Raw genomic sequence first — 22,985 nt, 5'->3', positions numbered from 1 at the left:
GCAGTAAAGGTGAAAGCTACATATGAAGAAAGAGCATTAAGCAGTTCAGGTTGATAGAATTTTCAGGTTAATGAAGCTGCTATTCCTGCCTTTTTCCTGTGTGTCAGAACAGGGTATGCTGATGACTGTCAAATATATGTACATTGAACAGTCATAACTAAGGACCCATTGATGCAGCCTTAATACTGCATAACCTTGTTTTAATTTAAATTACTTTTCTGGTCTTTAGCAATAATGTTATATTTTCTATTTTATGTTCATGCACTTTATTATATATCTTCAGAGATATTACACATCTTCAGACGTGTCTTTTTAAACTAGCCTAGAAAATTTGTTGACCTTTCTGAAGCTGACTCAGAACTACTGATCAGCATTTTAATTTTTAGCTTATTATCTGTGTTTCACTGCACAGACTTTTCTTCCAACACACGAAAGAATTCAGAGAATTAAGATTCACAAGGTTTAGTTCTATTCATAAAGTCCTGAAGACAGATGACTATGTGGACAATAGTAAATTCAGATGAGTGAATCAAGATGAACAAAACAATAATGACAACCTCACTCCAACTCCTGATTCAAGGACCTGGTGAAACATAGAAGAAAAAAATTGTCTACTTTTTCATTAGTTTGTTTCTTTTTTTCCCCCTTTTTTGTGGTTTTTTTTTTTCCTCGCCTTATGTCTTCCTTTTCAGGATTAGGATCTAAAATAGGAGAATTGCATTCTGCAGGATTATTAAGATGTATATTGTATAAAATAGTGACTTACTGGTTTAGCAGCCTTATTGGAAATAATGTCTGAAAGTCTGTTTTCATGCCAGCCTAATTAAAATGCCATTTAAAGAGGTTCAAACAAATATCAAAATAAGTAGGGACTTTTTTTTTTTCTTATGCAAATTTCTAAGATTTATCATGTTAAGCCATCATAAATAAGAGTTCCTTCCATACAATACTGAGTGAGACTCTGTGGGACACTACTTAAACCAATGAAGCTTAAGTAATATTTTGAGTTTGAGAATCACATCAAATCTGTACAAGGGTCCTTGTACCGTAAAAACTGTTGTAAGCTCTTACACTGATGTTGAAGTAAACTTTTGCACTCATGGCATTTTTTTTTTTTGTGAATACTTATTGCAGTTTTCACATTCAAGCAATAACCCAAGAGATGATATAGCTACAGAAGCTTATGAAGATGAGCTTGATATGGGTCGGTCTGGATCCTATCTGAACAGCAGTATCAACTCAGCATGGAGTGAACACAGTTTGGATCCTGAAGATATTCGGGTACATAGAACTCATTTAAATAGCATTCCTTTTCAAGAACACTTTTTCCTAAAAGGAAACTCCAACTTGCATGCATTTGTTTGTCTTTGCAGATATCAGCTGGAAAATGCCATCTTAGATCTTTTAGGATTGTGGTATCAGGTCATGTAAACTCTCATGTAGTATTTGCTAGTGTGAAGAGATGCTGCATCACTAGTTGTAGTAAAAGTCATAGTGGTGGCTAAGGAGGAGGAATCATCCTCAGCAAGAGTTGTTACTCAGTTTACATAGATTCTTTGACTTATTTTGAAGTGCAAACAGATTTTGGTTTCAGTTTAATTAGTTATTTGTACGTAACACATACATAAGCATACATAACTATAAAGATAAAAATTTTAAAAGTTGAATAATGGAGAAAATGACTTTCTTCTTACTTTACAAGGTTAAAGGCCTTATATTCTCAGAACAAAAAGCAGCTATAGAGTTCAGCAGGAAAGCACACACTATAGCATTGTGAAATCTGAAACAGCATAAATGAGTATGAAGTGTACATGCTATGGAAAGTAACATGTTTGTGCATGAGAGTTGAACATTTTTTAAGTGGAAAATAAATGGGATTCAAGTTGATAGAGAAATGGCATATTCAAGAATTAGAAAAGACAGTGAAATGAGTTTAATGCCCTTTCTAGAGCAATAGGTCTTGCATTCGTCAGTCTGCTTGTTTGACTGTAGTCACTCTGTAAATACTAGTTTTGCCATTCACTTTGCTTTGCAGGATGAGTTGAAGAAACTATATGCTCAGCTTGAAATCTATAAAAGGAAAAAGATGATTGCTAATAATCCACATCTCCAGAAAAAAAGGTGCTCTAAAAAGGGCTTGGGGCGCTCGATAATGCGGCGTATCACAGAAATCCCTGAGACAGTCACCAGGCAGTGCTCCAGGGACGAGAAGGACCTGATGGAGCACACTGCTGTGAAGAACTTGGCCACACTGAAGAAAAACCCACCAGATTCCACAAGTTCTTCAAAGCCAAAAGAAGATACTTTGAAAAACAGAGTCTTTTCCTTAAAAAAGTCCCACAGCACTTACGATCATGTTAGGGATCAAACAGAAGAACCAAATGGCTTAACTACAGAAAGTGCAGAAGTCATAGCTTCTGAGAAAACACTTCTGGACTCCTTGAATGGTAACAAATTAACCAAAAATGCTCCTGAAAAGGTTGAAGCTGTCTCTACTGAATCTGTCCCTTTGGTGTGCAAATCAGCAAGTGCACATAATTTAAGTGCCGATAAGAAGCCTCTGCACCCAAGAACATCTGTGTTACAAAAATCCCTCAGTGTTATTGCTAGTGCCAAGGAAAAGACTCTGGGACTAACGGGTAAAACACAAAGTCTAGAAGAAAGCACTAAATCTCATAAATCTCAGCAGAAGGGTAAGGAGGCCACCAAAAAGCATTCAGCCTCCGATAAAGGGGAACATAAGGATTCCCACCGGAAAAACTCTACCCAGTCTGAGGAAACAAAGAAAACACATAAATCTGGAATTATTAAACAGCAAAAGGTCAGTCAAACACCTGCAAATCCAGACACAGGGCCAGGTAAGTCTCTACACAAGGAGAATTTCGACATAGGAGAAGTTTGTCCTTGGGAGATATATGACCAAGTTCCTGGTCCTGTGCCTTTTGACTCTAAAGCTCAAAAACATGTGTCTATTGCTTCCTCAGAGCCAGAGAAAAACCACCCTTCCCAGCCAAAGGGGAAGACTCATCATAAGCTGAAGACACCTGAGGGGCACCAACAGTCAAATCAAAAGAGTTCAGAGAAGGTGGAAGCCACTCAGGAGACACAAGAGAAGCAGATCTTTGAAAATGAGAAAAATCAGTCAAATTCCAAGTCCCAGGTGTCTCCTGGGCTGAAGTGTGAGAATGTTAATAGGTATACACCTAATACCCATCCTGGAGAGCGGGAAGAGCTGCCCCAGAAAACAGCAGAAAAGGAAAACCTCAATAAATTGGCTGAACAGAAAAAAATTACCTCTTCTGAGGGAAACGTGCTTTCATCTAACTCCCATAAGCCAAGTAGTTACGTACAGCAACCTTTAGCATCTCGAGCTGAAGTCTGCCCTTGGGAGTATGATACAGCAGATTTACCAAAAGCAGAAAGAAGTGTAGCTTTATTGAACACCTCTGCTATAAGTGCAAATAAAACAGCAGCACCTCGAAAATAAGAGGCTTTTGGACTGAGGAGAGTAGCAACATTGAGAAGAGAGACAACAAGAAAGACAGAGGGGACTTAGGCCAAAAGGATCTGAAAATTCCTAAGGAGCATCACTTAAATCAAGGGAATCAGCACTACAAATATGTAGGAGTTAAGCAAAGTAAATTATTGTTATTGTTGTTATTATTTATATGTTGAGTGCCAACAATGTGATTAGCAGTGCCCAGAATATGGTCCCTGCTCCAAGGATTTTACTGTGTCAATGAAAGAAATCTGCCTTTGTGAAATCAATTTTTCTTTTAAAAGAAAAAATAATAAGATGATAACAAACGCACAGTATAGATCTTAACCAAATTATTTCTGGATGCTGTAACTGGCTGTAACTTGCCCTTGGGACTTTAAAGATCCAGCAGAAGTGGGACACAGAAAATGTCCTGATGGCAAAAAGGGGTACCAACGAGCAGCTTATTAAAGTGATGACTTTTCACTTTTCATATTTAATCTAAATAGCACTGCTAACTCAATGCATCCCAAGAATATTTTATAAAATGATTGCTTTCATTTTCTTATTACTGTGTGTTTAAGTACATTGTTGTGTCTCATATTAAAGCATTCCAGATTGTATAATTTTTGCAAATAACTTTGATATTATGTGACACAACAACATATTTATGCAATCTGCAGATACTGTCTTCTAATTGCAAGTTAAAATACCTGCTGTAGACCTTTTTGTTTATATGTAGAATTGCAGTAGTCTTTTACTGGCTGTGGAAGCCATAATTCATATTGGGAAATTGTTTTGGGCTTTGGAGATTATTTGTTTTTTCTTTCCTGTAATTTATATAGTCTTTTTTTTGTTTTGTTTACTCTCTGTTATTTATATTTATAGTTTGATACTGTATTATTCAGGGGTTTTATATGCAGTAAGTTATGCACTTCCCTCTTAATGCTAATAGACTTTGTCAATAGTGCAAATTCAGTTGTCTTAGCTGCATATACTGGTAGGACAACTTATCTGGGTTTTTTGTTATTAATTGGAAAATATCTAAGAGACAAAAAATCTTACTTTAAACATCGATGGTGATAATCTTGTTCAGTATTTCATACTGAACCTATCCCGTTAAATAAGACAAGCAAGAATTACAATGAATATACCCCAGAAATGATTGTGTTTTACTAACACCAGACAGCTCTGGGAGATATTTTATTTATGGAACAACACTTTACTGTTTACCCCTGTTGGCAAACCTCAAAAAATTGGCTCTTGGAGTGAGAACTCCAAAATATTACTCTTCCCCCACATATGCAAATGTAAGCGATACTGGGAACGGAAATGATGGCATCTCTCTCCAACTGTCCAAAATGCTTTGACTTTTTTTAAATTTATATGTACATTTACAGTAAAAGTTGGTGTTTGATACAGTGCTACTTTTCAGCAATAGCTACAGTCCTCATCGTGCATATGAGCCTAATTCATAGGTGGCCCATTCACAACTATGAGTCTTAGTGACAGTTCACCATCAGGGCCTGAGGACTTGTTGAACTCCTCTGAGGAGTGTCAGCAGTAATTAAACAGCCCCAGCCATCTCAATGCAGTACCAGTAAAGTGCTGTTCACAGGAATTGGCTGTACCTGGTGTACTCCAAAACAAAGACAGCTCAGTCCTAAAGAACTTGTGCAATTTGAGAGAAGTGATGGGATTCGGTGGAACATGAAATGTGGATGACTGAAAAGAATGTGTTGTTTAATATATATAATATATATAAAAATAGATATTTATATATGTTTAATATATATATATATAAATGTCATATCTAATACACACATGCACATACACGTATGTAGTATAAACTGATTTTTGTGGCATCATAGAAAAAGTGGCTTAAGATAAAATGCAATGAGCAGAGGGACTTAAGACAACCTGGGCATGAGGATTTTTCTGTCCTTTAAAAAGGAGAGGAGTCTATGGGCATGTCTAGACTGACAGATCAAGATGGATCTGATTTTCCTACTGCCACTGCTAAGCCCAGACCTGACATGTGCCAACATCTGAGCCAGCTAGGGACAAGTTGACTCAGGTCTTGGTGCTGTCTAAACATGTTACCTCACTAATAAATTCTGCTTATTAGCTCCAGATTAAGTGACTGAACTGCCCCAGCCAACCTGGTTATCCAGGATAGTGCTCAGTTCCACCATGGGGATGTGCTGACTTAGGTCTTTACTACCCTGGGCTTGTCTGACTCTCCCATCCCTCTTTTGTAGGGCATAATTATGGTCTAGGGGATCTGACTGGGACCCTTCAACCCAGAATCCCTGTTCCACCCATGAAAGGGAGTCAGGCATATGAGTCTGGGTGCTTTGGACATCATGCACCCACTTTGCACACACAGGGCCACTGGCATCCTGTGTGCAGCCCAAATCCACCTCTGTCCTTGGTGTGGAAAAGAGTTGAGGTTAGACCTGGTGTGCTCAGATTCTCCCTTCCCAGTCCTAGACACTCATGGGATTGGTCTGTAACTTGTCTTGTCAGCTTCAGTGGGACTTGGTCAGCTTTTCTGAGAGAAAATAACCCTGAATTTCCATGGGAAGAAGTCTCTCCTAGGAACAGAGCTTTTTGGGAGGCCTCCAGGAGCACACTGACCCAGTGTGTGGAGAAATACACAATTTTAAATGTGCTGAAATGGTGACAATCTTACACCTCTCCTATCCTTGAAGGGAAGTTCTGCAGTCTCAGCAGTGGTTTTTGGGATTGGGACAGGGGGACACCTTATGGCAGGCTGCCCTGGCTCATTTACAGGAGCTCGACTGTGAGGTTAGAAGCGACATCCACGGAGGGATGGGGGAAGGAGATCTCTGTATGTACTCACTGCCTCTTGGAGACAGATGGTTGCAAGGAGCAGGTACCAGCCTCGTGCCCTTGCTCATCTGGCCCTCCATCCTTTATCTCAGAGCTGAGCAAGGCCACACTGCCCATGCCCTGCTCTGCAGGAGCCCTGTAGGGGTGCATCGAGCACCGAGGACAGGGGACTCACATTGGCAAAGTGTCCACACTGCACCACTGCCCCTTGCAGTCCTGGCAGGATCGAGCCCGTCGTGCATGAATGTGTCCGTGCCACCGCTGTATATCTGTACTTGCTTGGTTTCCTTTCCCTTTCTTTCTGTTTGGAAAGATAACTTCATTAGAAACACAGAAACAAAGGCCACTCCTTGGCTGGTGTAAAACAGCCCAGCTGCACAGAAAGCAAAAAGCAATGGCTGGTTAACCAGGGAAGGCATTGGCTTGTATATTCTTGTTTGGTTTAGATTTCTTTCATCTTGACCCTTTCCCTCACTTCTTAAAAACTGTCTGTTGTGGTTCTTTAGGCTCATTGTAGTCACATCCTCTAAGACTGACACAATTGGAAAACTTTCCTTTAGAAAACAAAAAAGCTTTCCCCAATTTATTAAGCAACTGATCTTTGGACTACAGATTCAATTGGGACTTAAATTATTTCACTTTTAAGAAAATGAGGGGCCAAACTTCACTCAACTATCCTATCGCACTATGATGCTGCTAGAAGCATTGCTTAATGAAGACATACTAAGTTAGACATAAATAATGTTTTGTGTTTCATAGGTTTTTCTCCACCAGCATATATTGACTAGATTGCTTAGATGTCTTTTTCTGGAATTTCATTGTCATTGTTTAGCCAAGAGAAGTGCAACTCTAGAGTAAAGATGTTATAAAGATGTTCTCTAGCAGATCTGTTAAGAGAAAAGACAATAAACATGAAGGTCACAAACATTTGCTAGGTTGTCCTTCTAAATGCATGTGCAAGCTGCATTTCTCCTTCATTTCTAAGCCATGGTTTATAAGTACTTAGATTTATACCAATCTTATTAGACTTGTATAATTTATGCAAGATTATGCGCTTTAAAATATAAATCAGTGCACACCTATCATCAGCTTTGGTGGCATCATAGACCTGAAACCAGACAAGACATTTATATTTGCTCTCCTTAGGCTTTTGCATGCATATGACAACAGGCAGGCCTGAGCAAACACTGCCTTTGACTTTTAAAATTTTAGCTACTCCAAGTTGTAGAGTATATAAAGCTGTAAGTCTCTTCACTTTATAATGTGGTTCTTATGACAATGTTATCTGGCAACCAACAGCATCCACCATGAAATACTTGATAGATTTATGTTGTAATGTGTTGCAGCATGTAAATAATGTAACTTCTCTGCAATAAAGCACATTTATATTAAATCTGTCTGCAGGCTTTTGTGTTGTGATTTTCTGAAGTCATTATTGATCCAAACTTTATGGGTTTCCCATCAAACTTGTAACGTAACTAACTTTACAGCTTCTTTGATCAGATCATGGCATTATAATTTTCTGGATTTTTCCTTATATTTTCATTAGAGTAGATATGCACTATGTTCAGGATTTTATGTTAGGAAAGTAGCTTTGTTTGCTCAGTGGTTGCAATTTTGAGGTCAAAATTGTAGAGTCCATTCTATATTCTTTTGAATTTAATGGTAACTACAATGTTAGAAAACAAGGGGAAATAAATAGACCACATTTTACTATGTCATTTTAAAATCCTATAGCTCCTCTGTACTATGTGTGCACATGCCTGAGTTCCTCATCTCAAATGTCTGTCTGACAGGTATAGAAAAGATACAAAGAATGGGAATAAAAAAGATGAGAGGCAGAGAATGGCAGCTGTGTAAGTGCAACTTGTTTACCTTGGGAGAGAGATGACTCAGAAAGAGGGATGAGACCTATAAAAAATTGTGAATGATTCAAAGGTAATTAGGAGTCTGGAATTTGCTGGATTTTGTTGTGCAGGAGCTATAGAACACCCAGGGTGGCCATCATGCACCATGCTTAAAATAAATGAATTTTTCCTCTGCATATGTCATGAATAAATTGTGGAGCTCATTTTAATAGATTGCTGTGCATATCATGGGTTCACAAAGCATTGGAGGGCTCATGGAAGACAAATCCATCTAGATCCCCGAACATGGTGGATAGAAAATTCTTAAATCCCTAACCTCTAGATGGCTGATAAGTAGTATAATTCTCTTTGCATAATCACCCAGTTCTCTCACCTTAATCACCCACTGCTCAATATGGTGCTACATGAACATTTCATCCAGCACAACCTCTGTGCATTCTTATGTCTGCATGAATACAGATAGTTTAGGCTCACTTAGTTTATTTTCAGTTGTTAGCCTGGTGGTTTTTAATGACTGATTATTGATGTGCAAGCCCAGGTAGGTTCCTGCATGGGCATATGTGTGTGTTCACATGTACCTGTCCCAGGGTCTCCTGGGTTGGAAAGCTGCCATTTGGGGAACAGTCTGAGTCAAGCTGTCAGGTGTCATGGAAACATAAGATGGAAAGAAGGGAAGGGAATTACTTATGTTCTTTAAATGAACTGTGTACAAGTGCTTCGAAACCAAGAAGTCCAGATACCAAAAAATTAAGGCCTGGAGATTTTTCACTGTACTACCTCAGGATGTTCAGCTCAAACTGAGGGCAGCTTTGCTCTCTCAAGTGATGGGTGCCTTTTGAGCACCACTTCTAAAGTTTTCGCTGGTTTTAAGAAGTAAGGAAATTATTTCCACAGTTTTGTGGCTTTGGAAATCATCCAGAGATGTATTTTCACACACCCTCTTGCTTCTCCTGTTATATTTCATGAGAGGAAAGTGTGTCTGCACCTGCACAGCCATGAGAGCCTGGGGTGGGATGTCCATCTGTCAGCCTGGCACCCAGGGGCAGGGGATGGAGAGGACAGATGGACACTTCACAGCGGTGCACGGTGGGAGGAAGAGAGACAGGCTTGAACAAGAGGCTCAGAATGAATACTCAGAAAACTTTTTCACCATGAGAAGTCAAACAGTGGAGAAGGTTACTCAAAGGTCGTGCCATTCCCATCCTCTGAGCTTTTCTTGGACAAAGCCCTGATCTTGTAGCTTTGGGCAGCAGGTTGGATTGGAGAGCTCCTGAATGATCTCACCATCCTGCAAAGAGTGTTCCCTACTAGAACTTACTCTTCCCATCATCCTCTGGAAAGCCTGTGGGCAGATTCCAGGCAGCTCCAGCTCCTGCCCAGGAGCACAGGACACACATTCATTTATGGTATACATACCCCTGGGCAAGCCCTCCCAACAAACACCAGCTGCTGAGATAAAAAGGCATTTGGCTTTTCCTCTGACCCCACAGCCCAGAGTTACCATGGTAACAAAGGGACCAGGAAAATAATTTTGTTTAGAGCTGGTTGGGAAGAAGTTTTCCTGCCTGTGTTTAGTGAGTACTTGAGCTGGTGCACAGCTGAAAGAAACCCTATAAAAATTGTAATGCTTTTCCCTAACAAACTGAGGATTTTTTTAATGTCAGTGCTGGATCGGATTCTGACAGAATCATTAAAGTAATTCTAAACTTTGGGGAATTTGGTAAATGCAATTCTTCAAAAAGGCAGTTTATTTGATCCAGGGTTACAGGGTTTCAGGGTCTCTGCCTGTCTGCAGAGAAGTTATTTCAAGCTGAATCTGCTTTTTTACAATAAAACAGGATTTCTGACAGGCTGAAGCCAACTTTTTCCAATTCTGTAGGACCTTTTTCATCAACTTGGAAATTAATTTTAGCAATGCTTAAAATTTAGTAAAAGATACTGATTATTTCACTGGGTTGGCAGGCTGTCATCTTGTTGCAATGTTCAATCTTCTGGTTCTTTTAGCTCCTGGAAGATTATACATTGTGTCTCCATTTATGAAGATGATTTTTCTTTTTTTTCTGTTTCATTTATTTATGAGTTAGCTCTTTTAGTCACTGAAAGCGTACAAACAAATCAAACCCTGGACATTTTACCATGAAATTAGTGGATTTTAGATTTCTGGATATGTATGAATTAGGTTGAATTTTGCATTGTATCAAAGCATGAAAAGACATTACATTGTACCCAAAATAGCCATATATATTTTTGAAATGTGCATTTATGATTTTCTGTATAATATAGATGTACATATCGTATATATAAGGCACAGAACCATTCCTGCAGCCTTGTAGCTGCAGAAGGCAAGGTTTTCCAGTAGACAAGTATCTGCTTTTAGAAGCAATTAAAAGAGAAAATTGCTAAGCCTGCATAATGGGAGTCTTTTAATGAAATGCAAACTGCTGGGTGTCTTGGATCTGTGGGTATAAAATGTGTGTGAAGTTAGGGCTTGCCTGTGCCTTTGCTTCGTGGCTGCTGGGGAGATGTTCAGAGGAAGAGCAAATGCAGATGTGTCTCTGGTCCCAGCACAGCGTGGGGTGCCATGCCCTCATGTGTGACCTCTCCTGCTTACTGTTCACCTGCTGTGCCCTTTGTTAGTGATGCTGAATCATGGAGTAGACTTTAAAACCTGGTTTTGGCTGAACACCCAGCCCTCCCTGCAGTGCCTCTTCCCCTGCTGCTCTGCGGAGGTGACAAGAGGTGGGTTTGGACACTGCAGGGTTGCCAAAGTGGGGCAGGGTGGAGGCTGCCTGACTCAGTTTCAGCACTATTAGTCGTACTGCTTGACAGATGATGCTGGCAGGGAGTTTAGACTGGCTGCAGTACTACAGATAAAAACCAGGCTGGTTTGACATAATTCAGTGCTAAAAATAGTATCATATAATGATGTCTTTGTCATGGAAGTTTTTTCTGAGCTGCAGGGGGGTAAGAACTGTGTAGTTCCAAAGCAGTCATCTTGGAGACATCATCAAAGGAAAATCACAGCAGCGCTGGAGAAGCCACCTGTCCAGCTCTGTTCCCACATCATGTTGGCAAATGCACAGCATTTGTGTAAGCCAGCAAAATTGGCTACTGCTACTCTGTATGCAATGTATTGTATGTTTATATTCACTTTAATGCTTTTGGTTCACAACATTTAGGTTTCACTTTGTTTATAGCTTTGTTATCACTGTGATAATTTTTTTATTCTTTTACAGGAACTTGCTAACAAACTTGATTTGTATCTTAGTGGCTCCATTGCAAGGCCAGCATTATCCCCACAATTTTTTTTTTGTGTTTGAAGTCAGAAAGAATAGTTTCACAATTCATAGAATTTTCCTTCAGAAATAGTTAAATATTTTAAAATATAGATTTCGTTATTTTTATTCTAATTAATTATTTATTCTATTTTCATGACCAACAAACTTGCAGTAAGTAAGAATTGCTAACATTAAGCTACATTCTTTACTTTCTAGGTATCATTTAGATGCATTTTTCCTTCTAGGATTTCAGATGAATTGTAGATTGCCATTGTGCATTGCATGACCTTCCCATGCAACTGCTTGTTGTCTACATTACAGCTAGAATTGCAAAGTCATTACAAACAATCATTGCTTAGGTAGGGATTGGTTTTTTTGGATTTGCCATCCCATTCATATATGACAATAATTTACAAACAAGCTAAACTGCTTGCTTTGGTGTTTTATTCATTGCCTTGTAAATGTAGATAGTATTCTTAATTCCTTGGGAACAACATTATAATTCAATATAATGGGCAGGCAAATAACAAGCAAAAATTGATGAGATAAAACTGCATAGTCTTTATTTTGATAAAAATGTGAGCATGAAAATGTGAAAACCTTGGTCTCTCTGAGGAAGAAAACAGAATAAAACAATGAGGATTTTATTTATTACTTTCACATTTGGAACCAATTATTGTAGTACTAAGGAGCTTAGAGAAAACTTGTATATTTCTGATGATTGATCAAATACTGCTCTGTACATTCCATCTACTTAAAATACTTGTGATTTCAGCTGAAACAAGTATGCATCTTGTAGTTTTTACCGCAAATTCAATTTTTACTAAGGATAAAAATTACCCAGTGGGGATGGATGTCAACAAAGGATGCAGAAAACACATGTGTGTGTATATATATATATATATATAGTTCCATGCCTGCTTGTGATTTTTGGGCTTCATGCATCATTTTATGCTGTTCCTGCTTTTACCTTACAGAAAATTGCCTTTTTCGGGAAGTAAGTTAAGTAAATTATTTGGATATTGTTTCTTCAAAAGTATGTGCATGTTTGAAGTGTCAAGCAGGTAGGTTATAAAAGGAAATACATTTACATAAAACAAACACTGCAGCATTTTAGGGGCTGCTTAGTCAGAGCTCCCACTTTTCTCTGTTTATTTGTTGTCTCCTCACATGGAAAACATATTTTCTACTGTAACTTAATATGACCCAAAAGAAGACCTAGGAGACAAAGAGGTTATCAGTTACTGAATAAGAGCTAAACTAAAAGTTAATTCTTAGCACAGAAATTACTGATTTTCAAAGCCACCAGAGAAGGAATTTAGTCCCCAGTTCCCTCTGAATTCAATAACTTCTTTGAAAACTCCAGTCTGACAGACTGGATTATTGGTTTGGATGCCGTGCTGAATCTACAAATGGCAATACCAAATCTGCAAAGTCAGCAGTAGAGTCCATTTCCTTGTACAACCCCTCGGAGAAACAAGCTGATGGGAAGCCAGGTGGACTCTTGGCTTTAGAAACTGCTGGTAACAACACACAGGACCATGCATTAAGATCCAGAATTAATTTTGCATTACCAGGAATGAGTTATTAGAGGCAAACAGGAAAGAAAACTTTTGACAGCATAAACACCTTTTCAGCCAAACAGGGATGGAGAGTCCACAGGCTCATACAAACTAGGCCAGTGAATAAGCTGGCCTGTGTTAAGTCAGGATCTGGTTCATATTCATACCAGGGAAACAGAAACCTGCTCTCAGCAATCCACCCGATACAAAACTCTTAAGGAACAGAAAGGCATCATTCATCATTCCAAGAGCTTCCACTGCCCCTTCACTTCCCTGCTTTCCAGCTGGTGGTCCCACCAGGTGCTTACTGCCCTTTGTCCCCTGCAGGTAGCACAAAAGGTTTGTCTTTTCATTGGAAATGTCGCAGCGGCTTATGCTTGCTTCTGCTCTCTTTTCAGCCCGAGGCCAGAAGCATTGTGCTGCAAGTAAAGCTCTTTTCAGCTTTTTCTCCTGGCTCTTCAGCTCCCTTCAGCTCCCTCTAATCACTTTCCCCAGCTCAAGTCCTGGGCAGATGGCAGCACTATTATCCTCATCTCCTTCAAACGTTCCTCTTTATTTTTAAAATATCATGCTACCATACAGACTAAGGCCATCCTTGTGAAATACTTCACCCCTGTCCCAGACCAGGACAAAGCCACACACATTCACTTTTCTGCCCAGCTGTAAATTCCCAATGTAATATTTGGTTAACCATTAAGGGGCACATTTTTTACATTGGTACTGGTCTGGCTCCCAGACTCCCTGTGCCTTGATTTTCTCTCTTTGTGTGAGGAAGACCTGTCTGCTTCCTACCGATGGGAAAAAGGATGCAGATAAAATCTTACTCTCTTCAGGTACTTTTGATAGCATTAAGAAACCCATGTATGATGCTGCTCCTCACCTTCTTCATGAGAAAGGAATATATAGCGTTGAATGACAGCAAAAGGTGATTCACAAAGTAGGTTATTATCAACTTTCAAGTTCTGGAAGCTTGGTTTTTGAAAGCCATTTTACACTGCGAAATTTCTTCTTGGGTCTTTAATAATTTGCATTTTTTCTTAGCAAAATAGATAAAACCTAGATGAGCTCAAAGCTAAGGTGACTTGACCTTTTCCTATATGGAAATTAATACAGTCTCCTGAGTTGTTTAGATGTGGGAAATGAATACTTGTTGGTTTTAGCACCAGTGCAGGAGTTTTCCAGAATTCCCCCTGCCCAGCTGCACAGCTTGCTGGTGCTATTGCAGCATTCCTGTGTACACATGAAGAGCAAATTAAAAATACTCCTTGCTTCTTCAAATACTATCCAAATGTCACAGGAAGAATCTTGGGTATTTGTGTCTCTGGTACATCTGGTACAGTCCTATATGTCTGTTTAATTTCAGCAGGTCTTCACCTCTGTTCAGTTCCATGGAGCCAGGTAAACTCAAATAAATTATATCAAAGGCTGTTCCTCTTTACATCCTTAACTAAAATAGCTGGGCTGTGTTAAACAGAGCTGACTCTGCTCAGAAGAAAACCAAGTTGTGACACAATGTGGGGATCAAATCTGTTATAAGCAGCCAGTTAGTTTGTTTTTAATGTCACTATGACAGCTTTCATGCATAGTAAGTCAGCTCTTGAAGAAAGCTTTAGGTGCATTTCCTGATCCTCCTTTCTAGTGTTCTCTACTGATCTTCCTCAAGGGCTGCATTTTCTCCCCCTTTTCTCTTCCAAAGAGTGATCACAACAAGCTCATGTACCAACACTGGCTCAGATGCACTGATGTCTCCTGGACTTGCATATTTCTTTTGTAACCCCTTTAACATGCCTGATGTCCAGCTCTTGCTCGGCCTGACTGGAGCTCTTCTCCTTCAGGGGGATTTGTCAGCTCAACATTTGTTGCTTCCAAGTAGGACACTTAAAACAAGAGACAGATAAAAACTCTAAGAATTTAGGTGTTCTCAAAAATCTTATTTACCTCATCTGTTCCACATGATTTTATTCTCAGCTTTTCCATCAGACACAGAAACTTTGTGTTATCATTTTCCTCTGCCTTTTCCACTAGGTCTGTGCTTGTGCCTTTGATAAAGCCCCTTATTTTTTTCTGTTCTTTCAGCTTCAAAATAATTTCCACCAGCGAAAACCATGTGCTCCATTCTGACATCCCAAATATTCATCACCCCTCACCTTGGCATTTGCTCTGAATTCTCTTCTCCCCATGGACACTGCTGCTCACCCGAGCAAACCCCCTCTGCCTCATCCTCCCCAGCCTTTCTGAATTCCCTGAGCAGCACAGGCAGGAGTGACAGCATCATTGCATACATTTAGGTTGTGCTGGGAACTGTACAAAGATGCACATGCCAAATTAAGTGTCATTTTTATTCTTTTTTTAGTCTTTGCAGCCTACGATTATGGGAAGACAATGACAAAAGCAGAAGAGGAAGGGGGATGACTATCACGTGAGTATAATGAACACATCACTGACACTAAAGAAAACATATTCTGCATTTTTTCAGCTATATTTGTCTATTAAGATATTAAAGATCCATAAAAGGTATTTTTCAGGGATAAGTAGAATGCAAAAGAGATAAAAATAATTTTAAATTATTAAAATAATTCTGTTGATGAAACTAAATTCTTCATGTATCCGTACTGATTCATGAACCAGGAACTCTACAATAATGTAGAAAGGCTCCATGCTTGTTTACTTACATAAACGACAGATTCATAAAAGAATTTCGTATTGATTGATTTTTGTATTGATTTTGGATTGAATTCCTTTTTCTAAATGCTTTGTTGACAGTAATGCAGCCATGTGCACAGACTACTACTTCTTTTAGGTCCAGCTCCCAAACCCACGATTTTCCTTTCCTTGGACTATGCTGGATTAGGATTTGCTTTGTTTAGAAAAAGCTGTTTCAGTGGCAGCTGGCTGCAGCAGGGGCTGTGGTTCTGGTAAATTAATCATGCTGAAGGACAAAATCTCTGCTGCTGTTCAGCTGTACCTTCCAGATACATCCTTTGAGTGTCTTGGATTTAGTATTGAATGCTCCTTTGTTGCTATTACTACCAGGAGGAGGAGTCCTTTGACCTTGCTGCTGTTGTCCCTCTGCTGTGTGATGTTCTGATGACACTGTTCACACACTCTGCTCTTCCCAGCTCTGTGTAATGCCAGACTTCTCTGCCTTGTTGCTCCTATCCAGATCAGCTTTCTGAATGAGGTACTGCCTGTTTCCTGCTACTTTGCAGTGAATTTAATGCCTTGCTCTTTGGAGTCAGTAGACACCTTTTGTACATGTCATGTAAGTGTGGTTGTGGTTAGCAAACTGTCCATTTAACTGGACATTTTCTCTTGCAAGCAGCCCTACACGGGACTTCAACATGGACTGCAGTGTACAGTCTACTCATTGAAGGGTTTTGTGCTCCCTCAGTGTCTGTGGCAGACTCAGCTTCCTCAGGGGTGAATTACCATGGTTTGGCATTGCCAAGGAGGGATTCTGCCCATTTTGGTGGCATTGTGTACTGCCAACTTTATGTTTCCCTTGCCTTGTGGTACCCAGCAGCAGATGCTTTTTGGGTGTTTGGGACTGCCTTGAATGAATCTCCCCATGCAGAAACTTACATGTAGATGATTCTACTTTGGGCCCTTGTATGGTCAATGGAGACTTATTCAGTATATTCCATGCACTCACTGGTGCAATTCCTTTCACACTAAAGGCAGTGCCTACAGGAGGTAGTTGCCATCTATCCATTTTCTGAGGGAGATTAGGATGACTATCTCAGATTTAGAGGTATCCAAGATGTCTCATACTAGGTGAGATGTGGGATCCCACATAGGATGTGATTCATCCTGTATTGTATATATTGGCACTGCCAATGCCTTAGACTTCTTTCCAGCCTCCCAACTTTTCATCAGGCAAGGATAATTCAAATGCCTGATCTTACATCACTGGTGACTGTCTGAGTAAGGCAGACTAGACACAGGCCAGAAAAAATCCTTCACCTTTAAACAGAACGCATTGTACCTGTATGGAGTGGTCATGTACACATAAATAATGCATTTCTTATCATTAAAAGGGAGTTTGTTTTTTGTGATCTCTCCCAGGAGCTGCATAGGGTTTTCATTAAATTGAAGTCTGTCCATTTTGGTACTGCTCACTCTGTTTATTGCACACTTTGTATGGTTGCATGTTGTATGTATACTCTTATTTGGTCCCTTGTGCCCAGCGAGTGGACACCAGCCTACCCTTGGGGATCACCAAACCCCCCAACAAGTTCAAACAGTGATTATTCCCCTCTTTCTGCAGCAGGGAAAATGTTGTGCTTTCTGCAGTAAGACTTGTCTGAAGGAATAAAATGTAATTGCAGTTCCACCTAGAGCTTGGTCAAGCTCCATCTGTCTTGCTGAGATGAACGTTGCAGCTAAAGACTGCCAGGAGCTGATGTGTAGGAGTCTGCCTGAGTTACCAGCCTGTTGTCTGCTCCTTTCATGAGTGTGCTTCTGTTATTTAGTGGCAGTCTGATAGAAGCCCAGCAAAGCCACAGACAGTTTTTCCACTGACTTAAGTAGGTTTAAATTAGGCCTCACAGTAAAAATTCTCTCTTTAGAAAACAGGATATAACAGAATGGTGAGGAGCTGTGAGTGGCTTAATCATTACATTTACTCAGCTTTATGACTAATGCCTGTGTCAGTTAACAAGTTTTATTAACAAAACAGTGACCTTGAAAACTCTGTACATCTGACTAACTCATTCTCTTTTATGACTAAATGCTCTCTGTATTGATCAAGGATGTAATTGAAATGATGTCATGTAAAGTGACTGGAAGCTTAAAATTATTTAAATAATATATGGATTGCAATTTCACTTGAAATTGATATAGTTTTTAAACATTGGAATAACAGTCTAAATTACTCAAATTAAGGGAGTCAGCATACTATCAGTATCAAGTAAAATGTATGTGTATAGTGAGATGAATATTAAGGCTATTAATCATAGGTATGAAGTGTTAGGTAGTACAGTATTATTCCAGCACTGGAAACCATTAAATGTGGATATAATGAATTAGGGGTCTATAATTTGCCACAGTTGAAAATCTGTAGTGAAAATGGACATCCATGAAGTGTATGGATTATAATGCTGATTTTGTGGCAGGTCATGCTTAATATGAGGTGAGGCTTTAAAGATGCTCCATGCACAAACAAGTGCAGAAAGCTGGACAGTTACTGTGAGGTTATGAGGAGCAGCTGAGATTCACTGTATCAATGGTGAGGGTAAAAATTGTACATCATACTCCAACCCACTCAGAGATGCAACCACCCCTTTGTTCTGCCCCTGAAATGTCACTTATCACTGAGGTAAACCAGCACATCTACTTAGCCATTTCAGTTCTTTCTCTTCCTCAGAAACTTATATGCCATAGCACAAGTGTGATATATGCAGTGTGATCACACCTCCCAAGATGCATAGCTGGTCTGCTTGCTGTTGAAGCCAGTCCTCTACACCACTCAACAAAATAACATTCTTTCTTTGAGGAATGAATATCCATACATTTCTGTGTGCATGAATGCTGTGGTTTGCCCTGCATTATAGCTGCAGTCCATAGCAACCATCAGTGTAGTAAACTATTTGCGTCAGGAATGCACCGTGGTGGAGCACCATGATTCCATGTAACCCCAATCACCTCACTGACTCAGGAAACAGACATCAGAGCCATCACACACAGATGAGACCTGACCTCCTTCCAAACACTTTCTTACTAAGCCCTCTATTTAACCCTGCTTAAATGTGCAAGGACAGCTCTCCTGTGCCAATGCCTTCATTCAGGAGTACAGTAATGGCTCCAAATGTTTCTGAATGGCAGCAGGACTCCACAGCTTGGGGTGTGCTCTGCCATCACAGTGCACAGAGAGCTCCTCTCACCTCTTTAGCACATTTAATGTGGGCTTGGCATCATGAACTGGTGAAGGGGCTGAGCCCACTGCAGGCAGGTGAAATGGAGCTTTCTGTCAAACCTGCTGTACAGATTGCAATGGGTCACTGAGAAAACCACTTTTCACACCACATTCCAGCAAATCTGTGCTGGGAACCAACGAGCAAGATGGAGAACTCCACCATGAAAGATGTGTGGGAGGGATGAGGGAGGGAACTGGGAAGTATCATCACCTTACTTTGCAAAGACTCACCAAAATAGTATCCATTGAGTAAGAGCCAGCGTCTCTGTGTCTCCCTGGGTCCCCTTTACAGACATAGAACTGATAAAGTTGATCGAATCTGGGACACAATCAGTCTCCTCTTAAACTCCATATCTAAGACATCAAATAAAACACCCCCCAAAATTTCTTGTGAAGCATTGAAACGGGCTGCCCAGGGAAGTGGTTGAGTCACCATTCCTGGAGGTTTTTAAAAGATGTGTAGGTGTGGTGCTTAGGGACAGGGTTTAATGGTGGGCTTGGCAGTGTTGGGTCAACAGCTGGACTTGATCCTAAGGATCTTTTCCATCCTAAATGATTCTGTGATGGGATTAGTTTCTCTCTTGCACATGAAGGATGCCAAGGTTCAAGTTCAAGCTTGAATGCTTGACAATGCTGATGATGTGCAAGTCTAAAGGCTAATTGGGGTGAAAGCCCTACTGTTGTGTTTACTTAGAATGCCATATTTTCTTCCCTGAATGCTGTTAAGCAGGAATGAGGGTAAAAACTCCTTTGTGTGTCCGGTTGTCAATAACTGTAATTGCTAAGTTTCATTGAACTTTAGCAGGTATGCTGTATTCCTTTCCCCAGTTTTCCAGAATGATAATTATCCGTTTTAATCTTATTTAGAATATACTTTAAATGCTCCATAGAAGTTTGTGGGAGTCTCAAGTTTGCACCAATGCAATTAGGTTGCTATCAGTAGGTTAGTGAAGCCCTTATTCTTCGTGCTGTCCCTGTGCCTGCAGTCCCTCATCACCTGCCCCCTGGCCACCCCAGGCTCTTCACTGTGCTGTGCTTTCCTGCCCCATGAAGGCTGCTTTGATTTCAGCCAGAATCCATCTGGGAGGATTGACAGTAGGTGGCCAGCATTGGATCACAGCTCTCTGCCTAGAGTCTTCAAGCTCTCTCTTATTTCTCTCATACTTGCATGAATAGCCAACCAATTTATGTGGAAAAATCGATTAAATAGATTGTGCATGTGTTTATATATATATACATGTATGTATATGTCTATGTGAGGTGTGTATATATATATGAGGTGTGTATATATATATATATATATATATATATATATATATATATATATGCATTTAAATACACACATAGGCAGACATAGAATCACACACAACTATATCCAGCTCTCCCTGATTTATCTCCTAGGTGCTGCCTAAAGACCCTGACATATAACAGCAGTTATTTTTTAAAATTCCAACCAAAAGCTCTAAAAGCAGGAGGCTGGTACTGCATGGTAACTTTCTTGTTATGCAGATGTATCCCATCATCACTGTGGCTGCAAATCCATCAGGCTGCACCTTTCTTCAGAGATGTTTACGCAATGCTCCAGAATTTAATTGATCAAGTAAGATGACAGTCAGTCCATGTACATTGAATAAATGCTACTTTGGAAAACTGTGACTCAGAATGAAGTGCTGTTGGGGAGGTTTTCTATCCACTAAAGTGAGTCACTATGGAATGAACTGCTGCTTTTTGCAGGCAGACCTTTAGACAAGAGACTGAAATATCAGAAGCTCTGAAACATCAGCCTTGTTCTAGAAATCCTTTAATGTAAAAAGAAGCCTATCTACTCCAATGTACTCTGGCATGAGATGCTAATCCAAGTGGGCTTCTGGCTCAGTTTATTTGGTCATACCTGGCAGCGTTTTTTCCAGAGTACAAGGCTCTGATGGTGTTAACCTTCCCATTCAGATGTTACCAGTGTACAAAACGAATGCACATTTGTACAAGATTATTGTAGATGAGTTTGGTATTGCAGCTCTAGTCTTGATTGATGCTGGCAATACACTCTATTCTTAGGATTGTACTGAACATGGTTAAGGTTCATCATATGTGGCAGCAGCCTGAAGAGAACTAAAATATTTAAGTTACAAGAAAACCTGTGACAACTTATGAATCCATCCTGTTTTTGAAATCTAAAACATGAACATTTTTGAAAGTAAAGCAATGCATAGCTAAAATACCTTGGAAACCCCAGCTCTGCCCCTCTAGCAACAGCAATCCAACTTCCTTCTTTCTGACAGAGCTTCTCCAAGGTATCTGACTTTGAGTGGACACACTGTGTGTTGCCATTAGGGATGGACTAAGGAGAGCTGCAGAAATAAAAACTCTATTCTATGGGAAGTGTCTTTATTGCTTATTTTTTTGGGTTTTTTCAAGCTTAATTTAAAAAATCTGGGAAGAATGATTGCAGCTTGGAAATCATGGCAACATCCTGGAGCGTTGCCATCTCGTTTGACCACGTGTACATTATGAATTCAAGAAGCTCCTGCTGGGGAAAGGTACAGCAGTACATTGTCATCAAAACATTCAATGGGATGGCATTTTCCAGCAGCAGTATGAAAGGCTTCATGAAAAATAAACCTTAACCATCTCAAGTGAGGGTGTCCGTGCTATTGTCCTGGCACAATGAGCATCCTCTGTAGCTTAGCTTTTACCCTTTGATATTCTGCTTTCAGAAAGGCATAAAAAAGCTTCCTGCAGCTTTTGCTGCCATCTCCCACTAAGCCACATCTCTGTGTGGCATTACTTCTCTTCCTCAAACTTAGTGCTGAGGAAGTCAACAATGCTGAGAAAGTCAACAATAAAATGAAAAAGTGATCTTAAAACCGTGTCCAAGAACCATTGTTTGCTATGGAGGGAGCTGGAGGGGCAGCTTCACTTAGGTTTTGTACCTCTGTGGTTGAATCAGAGAGAAATTCCTTCCCTCTCCTCCTCCTCCTACACCCTTAAGTAATAATGCAGGAAGATATTTGAAATAAATAGTTCCTTCATAGAAATTAATTTCCTTACTTAAATGAAGGGATTTATTAATTGGAAAAAGATCGACTTTTGTTTACATTAATTTGTATGAAATAAATAGCTGCAAGGAGGACCATAAAACCATGAATCCTAAAGGCTCAAACATCAGAGGCAATTAAAACTTTAAGCTTTGCACATACAGAAAGAAAGAGTGGCTATACAAAAATAACTTTGAGGAGGATATTTCCACGGCAGAGAAGCAGCTAACTCCTACATGCAGCAACACATAGATACAGCCTACTTTTTGTCAGGAATGGATTCCAGGGTCCCAGGGGTCCTGTGTGAATATTGTCACTCTGCATTCACAGCTTCACACACAAGAAAATCTACTGCAATGTGCCCTTAATCCTTTACAGGAGCCTGGGAAACTCAGCCTGGACTTTGCTACATTTCAGAAATCTTCTTACAAATCTATGTCCATCCCACTGCAGGTTTCAGAAGGACTCCTTCACTGCACAGGTGAGTTAATTCTTCTCATCTCCTCCTTCTTTTCCAGTAGCACTGGTCTCTGGGAAGTAACAATTCAGTAGTAACTGAAAAAATCTTTCTTTCATGCAGTGTTGGATATACCTGGGTGAGTATCTAGGCCACCTAACAATATGAAACTGCACTGCTCCAGCCCTTTCCCACACAGCTGGGGCATCACTGATGTTAGCTGCTGAGTTTTCAGCATCTCTAAAATACTCTTTTTACATTCTTTCAAGAAGAAAACCACAATAAACACTTCAGATTCCTAGTCTGATTAAAGTATTTATTGAACTCTATTTAAATCAGGTGCAAAACAACAATATCTCCAACACCAGTGACTATATCAATTAGTAAAAGATGATATTTTAAGCAGAATTCTCTGTGGGAGGCTCCATTTTCCCATTAGAAACTTCCTGATCCTTGATTATTTCTCCGTCATCACTGGTGTTTATAATTCTCCTCATTTGCTGAGAACATCATTAATATTATGCACCAGATAGGTAA

The 22,985-nt window shown here is 39.8% G+C and overlaps 1 protein-coding gene across 1 annotated transcript in view; it reads left to right on the top strand.

Moving 5' to 3' along the window:
• GPR158 (G protein-coupled receptor 158) overlaps positions 1–7,727 on the top strand; it is a 186,363-nt gene extending 178,636 nt beyond the window's left edge. Inside the window, exons 10-11 of the mRNA XM_058025870.1 lie at positions 1,135–1,281; positions 2,036–7,727. Coding sequence (XP_057881853.1) covers positions 1,135–1,281; positions 2,036–3,487 — 1,599 coding nt within the window. The 3' untranslated portion in view covers positions 3,488–7,727. The remainder of the gene's footprint in view (positions 1–1,134; positions 1,282–2,035) is intronic.
• Positions 7,728–22,985: the final 15,258 nt, after the last annotated feature.

Source organism: Melospiza georgiana, chromosome 1 (assembly GCF_028018845.1).
Source record: "Melospiza georgiana isolate bMelGeo1 chromosome 1, bMelGeo1.pri, whole genome shotgun sequence".
Classification (NCBI taxonomy): Eukaryota; Metazoa; Chordata; class Aves; order Passeriformes; family Passerellidae; genus Melospiza; species Melospiza georgiana.
Note: the sequence above shows the minus strand (reverse complement) of the source record. Positions and strands in the feature narration are given on the sequence as shown.